Source organism: Quercus suber, unplaced genomic scaffold, assembly GCF_002906115.3.
Source record: "Quercus suber isolate HL8 unplaced genomic scaffold, Cork oak 2.0 scaffold_988, whole genome shotgun sequence".
NCBI classification, from domain to species: domain Eukaryota; kingdom Viridiplantae; phylum Streptophyta; class Magnoliopsida; order Fagales; family Fagaceae; genus Quercus; species Quercus suber.
Window position 1 is genome coordinate 129829 of NW_027070403.1, and position 6735 is coordinate 136563.

Here is a 6735-nt window from a genome sequence, read left to right on the forward strand (position 1 = left end):
ACATTTTCCATCCATCACTTAATGGCAAGGACAAAATTGACACAATTTCAAAAGGTTAAGGACTAAATTGACACATTTGAAAAGTCAATGACTAAATTGACATTTAGCATAAGGGTTAGGTACCAAATACGTAGTTTACCATTTTCTTTAAATACCTAATTCCAAATAAATCATTTGTTTTGAAGCACTAAATAAATCATTCAGGATTGTATAATCTATATCTATATATTACTAAAAGCTGAAACGTAGTATTTAATGTTGCTACACTCACGTTGAGCCACATCAGCAGCCACGTCATCATTTTTTTCTTCTCAATTTTTCTTATATATTTTTTAAACATTTTCTCATTTAAGGTGACTTAATTATTATTTAAAAATTAAAATATCTTTTAACCATTATTTTTATTATTAATTTTCCAAAACTCTAATATCCTTTTACCTCTTCATCTCCCTACTACTTTCTACCTTAATATCATTCTTTCTCTACCTTTTTATCTTCCTTTATTTTGACTATTCTTACTTTCAACATCTTACTATAAATTTGACATTTTCTTTTTCATTCTATGCATAGTTTTCTCACACAAAAAAGGTTAGTTCTCTCACTCTCTCTCAAAATTTGTTTTTCATTTTTTGTTTGATTTTTTATTTTTTATTTTTATTGCATCAATTCTTTAGGTTGATGAATTTTTGTGTTAATTATAATTCTACNCAAATTGCAATTTTTTAGGACCAATACCTGCGTCGTTGGGGAACCTCACCAAAGTTACTCAAATTTTCCTAGAATCTAACTACTTCACCGGCCATATTCCTTCATCACTTTCACATCTAAAGGATCTCAATCTTATTGACCTCAGCTTTAACAAATTTCAAGGTAGAACTCTTGATTTTTTTACCAGCCTCACAAAACTTGCCAAAGTTTACTTATTTTATAACCAACTAATTTTAATTTCACAGGATCAATACCAGTATCATTTGGGAACCTCACAAAAGTTACTGATATTATGCTCCAAGATAACAACTTTACCGGCCAAATTCCATCATCACTTTCAAATCTGAAGTATCTCAACTTTATTGACCTTAGTTACAACAAATTTGAAGGTAGAACTCTTGACTTTTTTACAAACCTATAAAAACTTGCCAAAGTTTACTTATTTTATAACCAACTAATTTTAATTTCACAGGATCAATACCAGTATCATTTGGGAACCTCACAAGAGTTACTGATATTATGCTTCAATATAACAACTTTACCGACCAAATTCCATCATCATTGTCAAACCTAAAGGATCTCACTTTTATTGACTTCAGTCACAACAACTTTGGAGGTTTTGGTGGTAAAATTCCTTTTTTGACCAACCTCACAAAACTCACTACAGTTGACTTGTCTTACAACCAACTCACTAGTGAAATGTGTGAATTCCAACCTAACAATTCACTACAAAGTCTTATATTGAAAAATAATAGGCTTTATGGCTCTATTCCAAATTCAATCTCTAATCTCGTGAATCTTTCAAAGCTTCATCTTTCATCAAATAACTTGAGTGGCATTGTGGAATTTGATAAATCCACAAATTTCAAAGAACTGGTCACTCTTGATCTTTCAAATAATAGTCTGTTCTTGGGCATCAAAAGCAACTCTAACCATACCTTCCCCCATCTTCGGAACTTAAGCATGTCTTCTTGCAACATAATTGAATTCCCAAAATTTTTAAAATCGTCAAAATATTTAGAAAACTTGGACCTATCTAATAACAGAATCTCAAACCAAATCCCAGAATGGATGTTTGAAGTTTTGGAGAATCTACAGGTTCTTGATCTTCATGCCAATCTATTGCAAGGAAATCTTCCTATTCCATCTTCTACTATGATCGCCTTTTTTATGTCGAACAATAGACTAACTGGGGAGATTCCATCTATGATTTGCAATGCAAGTAACCTTGAAATCTTGGATATCTCTAACAACAATTTGAGTGGTAAGATTCCACAATGTTTGGGAAACTTTGGTCATAGGCTTTCAGTGATGGATTTGCGAATGAACAATTTCCATGGCACTATTCCTGATACATTTGAAAAGGATAATAATCTAGCAACTATTGCCTTTAATGGAAATCATTTAGAAGGGAAATTACCAAAATCATTTGTCAATTGCACAAATTTGGAAGTTCTTGACCTCGGAAATAATAAGATTAATGATTCATTCCCCTATTGGTTGGAAGCCCTTTTGGAGTTACGGTTACTTGTCTTGAGTAATAATAGATTTCATGGTCCTATAAGAAATCATACAAATAAGGGGGTGTTTTTCTCTAAACTACAAATTCTCGATCTCTCTCACAATGAGTTTACTGGTCTTTTACCAAGAATTTATTTTGAAAATTTGGAAGCCATGATGATTTGCAATGAAAATGCACAAGAACCACAATATTTGGCAGCATATTATGGTGCACCTAATTATGGTAAACGTAAAAATGTGTATGATAGAGTTGCAATGCCTGAAGGTTTTTATCAAGATTCAATAGAGGTGACTGTGAAAGGGTCAAAGAGAGAACTACTGAAAGTCCTAACCATCTTCACAATGATTGATTTATCAAGCAACCAATTCCAAGGAGAGATTCCAGATGCACTTGAAAGGCTTAAATTTCTCCGATTGCTCAACCTTTCCCATAACAGCCTAACCGGCCATATCCCATCAACGTTGGGAAATTTATTAGCACTTGAAGCATTGGATCTCTCTTCAAATAAACTCACTGGTGAAATTCCTATGCAATTGACACTTCTAACATTTTTGGCCATGTTAAACCTTTCACAAAACTACCTTATTGGACCCATACCTCAAGGCAAACAATTCAATACATTTGGTAATGAATCATATGATGGGAACTTAGGATTGTGCGGATCTCCATTGTCAATTAAATGTAGTACTAATGAGCCACCACCACCAATATTCCTTGAAGACAATGATTCAAAGTTTGCAGAAGGATTTGGTTGGAAGACCGTGTTGATTGGCTATGGATGTGGATTTGTGTTTGGATTAGTTGTGGGATATGTTGTGTTTAAAACAAGAAAACCCCAATGGATTATAAGGTTGATTGAAGGAGAACGAGAGGGAAGGGTGACAGGGCGTATCAACCAAAGACCTAAGCGAAGAAGAAGTTAATGCCATGTGGATTAATACTGTGCTATGGATTAATGTGTGCTCTTAGGTGAGTGTGAGAAACTTCTCTTTGCATTAATATTGTGCTATGGATTTATATTAACTTATATTAGTAGTGTCAACATTTGTAGTTTCGTATATGTTTCATAATTTCTCTCTATTTACTTGCAAGGTATTGTTGGAAGTGATGAGGAACCTATTATCTACTATGAGTTGAAGAAGATTACGAGCTTAAATGAATGCAACTTTTCATTAGAATGTTGGGCATTAAGGAGTGGATCATGCTAATATGAATTATGGCGTTGTTTTCCTATCCTTCTAATAATCATGTTTAGATTTGACGTATGTATATTTGATGGTATTCTTTGCGTTTGTTTTAAAATTGTATCGTGTCTTGGACTTAGTTTTGGAGCTAGTACTGTGCTCAGTTGGCTTATACTTATATATTTATATTTGAGGGTATTTCGTGTGTTCATTTGTGTTTGTTTTGATACTTTGTGGCACATTGGACATAGTTTTAAGGGTGGTCGTCTGCTTACTGCTTAGTTAGATTACTAATATATTGTTATTAAAAAAAATCTAAAATGAAATATTTCTCATTGTAAATCTATATCTATATATTACTAAATGCCGAAGCGTAACATTTATTGTTGCTATGCTCTAGTTAAACCACATCAGCGCCATGTCATTATTTATTTTCTTATTTTATTTTTTATTTTTAGATTTACCAATTGTCATTTATTGAGCATCTCCTTAAATTTTGGATGTTACTCTTATCTTCAACTTTATCATGTATCCCTCCATTAATCAAGACTCTTCAAATGCCGCTATTATATAGAATTCTGACAATCACCAATAGGTTACAACCTCCTCACATCCTTTATTTGTTGTAACTTCTTCCATTTATTGTGTACGATATGACAATTCTATATATATACGCACACACACACACACACACACACACACACACACACAAATTTCAGCCACGTTAACATTTAAAAACACCAAACATTGGGACTTTTAGGATTTTAAATTTTTAACTAACCGTTTAATTCAATACTTTTTAAATACACCTTTTAAGAATTAACTATAAATAGGTGCCTTTTCCTTTGGTTGTTGATGTGAAACGTTTTGATTTCTAAATTCTACAAATAATACCACATGACTAAAAAAAAAACGCAAACTGATGCAACATTTTGCCTAGCTCTGGATAGTTTTAATTTTTACAGGTTACATAGCAGTTCTTTCAAAAAAAAAAAAAAACCACAAACACTTCTCCCTATCTTTGTACGTACTTTTCCTTTTCTCCGCCTCCCACTATACTTTATTTCCTACAATAATAATTTTGAGACTTTAACTTCATAAAAGTTTTACTCATTTTGCAAAAATCCTCAGAATCAAGCAAGTTGTCAAAGCAAGCCCAAAAAGCAAAGGTCATATCCCTTCTCTCATTCTATAATTTAGTAATCTAATTTTACCTATCTTAAACCCAAACCAATAGATACAATGAATGGATAGAACTGCTTTTAGCCTTCTTACCCTTTTGATTCTTTGAATGACGCAACAAATTTTTCTAATTCATCTTACACACATGTGAAGGATATGGGAGAGTAAGCGGTTGATGAGGAAAACAAAGAGTCAAAGTCGAAGTTTCCATTCTTCCTGAACTTCAAAGTCCTTAATCTCCACTCCACTCTCTTCCTCGACAATGATATTGCTCAAAACACCAACTCCTTCAAGATGGTCACTTTCTTTCTCTCTCTTTGACTAAATCCATTTTAGTACGAATGGCATTAGATATCTATGAACCGTTTTAACTTTTATTTAGTTTTACTAATTCGTGAATGTGTGAATTGCTTTTAGTTTGAGTATTGTTGGTTTCAAAAGCAAATTTGGATTTTAAGAGTCTATTATAAACCAAAGAATTTTTTAAATTGAATGGGTTTGTTAGTTCGTTTACTCATTAATTTTTTAATGTAATTCCTTACTATGATTTCATAGCCGATAAAGCACATCTCAAGGTCCCTAAAAATTGAAACTTCTATTGTAGTTCTTGTGAATTAAATCTGAGTTTTTAGAAAAAAAAAGTTTGATTTCTTGACTGAATATTACTTAGTATTGGATTTGCATTTTAAATTTTTGTATGGTACTTATTTTTATAGGTTGGTAGAATGGCAGGCAAGTTTGCGAAATTGAAATTAGAGCCATTATAGATGGGACTACACCTTTGGATTTCACAAGGCATGGGTATGTGCCATTTAATATGCGGTTTCTCTTTGGTTTCTTTTATTTTTCTTTTTGTTTGTTAGCCCACCATGAAGCTTAAATATAATTCAAATTATTGACATATTGAACCATACTTTTATTTTGTTGTTTTGCTATGATTGTTTGATACCTAGAACATGCTACTTCTTTTATTACTGCTATCCCATTTGGTTATACAAGTTGAACATATGATGTCCATGTTTTGGATATATCATATAGATATAGATCAATGGAGATAAAAGATGATATCATATCCTTTTTATGTTTTGCTGATACAATGCATGCATATTCTTCAAAAAATTAGGTTCCAGTCTTCTCTTTACAAGCCATGACCTACTAGTTTAAAGCCTTTGTTATGTATTATTGTGATTAACTCAAGTAAGCAACGATGAAATGAAGACATTATGGTTGTTGATTGTAACATCTATTTATTTTGCTTTCCAAATGTTAAGAATTAATTTTGCCAATGAAGCTTACAATTGTTTACCATAAACAGTCCATCTTGGCAAAGCTAATAACTTCCAAGTAATAAGGTTTGGCTTTGATTGCTATTGGACTCACATTGAAATTCTCTCAACTTATTCTTTTTAATTATGTGGAATCACAAAAACAACAGAGCTTATACATTGATTGTTTAATCTACTGAGTTTTTTGTATGCTTTTTGGTCAGAGCATAGTTAACTTTTGCCTTTTTTAAATGCATCAATATATGCATGACTTCTAGAATCATTATTGCTTTATCCTAGAATTTGTTCTAGGTTATGGAGCCTGGATATGACTTTTTATTTCTATATTGCATTTTGATTTACTAGATATGCCTGTTGTGGGGAAATAACTTTTTGAAAAGATATAAATAGAGAGAAATTTCCATGTCATCGATGACGGAACTTATATAGCAATTGATATTTTTTGAAGGTAAAGATTGCAATATCTATGTTATTTAGCAAAAAAAAAAAAAAAAAGATTATAATATCTATGATTTGAATTTATAAAAAAATTGTGGCTACTCATTCCATCATTGGTACTTTATTCTTAGTCTTTTTACCTTCATAAATGTGGTGTTTACAAATTATTTAATTCCAAAAAAAATTTGTCACTGACAAACATTTAATAATTAGCAGTTAATGACTGTTAGCTTATTTGGTTATTTGCTTATGTACAACTTTGAACAATTTTTAAGACTCTCACTTACAACTGTACTTCCGTCAACTTTCAACAAATAAAATTTTCTTAATTAAATTCATTAAAACCATTGTTCAATTTTTCTTTATATGTTTGTATAGTGTTTTCTATCAAAAGGTGGCTTGGGTTTTGAAAAAG

General features: G+C 31.5%; 1 protein-coding gene across 1 annotated transcript; it reads left to right on the forward strand.

Moving 5' to 3' along the window:
• The first annotated feature begins 725 nt into the window (after positions 1-725).
• On the forward strand, positions 726-3663 carry LOC136065481 (receptor-like protein 33). Its single transcript, XM_065768695.1, has 4 exons — positions 726-870; positions 954-1097; positions 1181-3199; positions 3323-3663. The coding sequence occupies exons 2-3, from the start codon at positions 1001-1003 to the stop codon at positions 3151-3153; spliced, it is 2070 nt and encodes a 689-aa protein (XP_065624767.1). The 5' UTR covers positions 726-870; positions 954-1000; the 3' UTR covers positions 3154-3199; positions 3323-3663.
• Positions 3664-6735: the final 3072 nt, after the last annotated feature.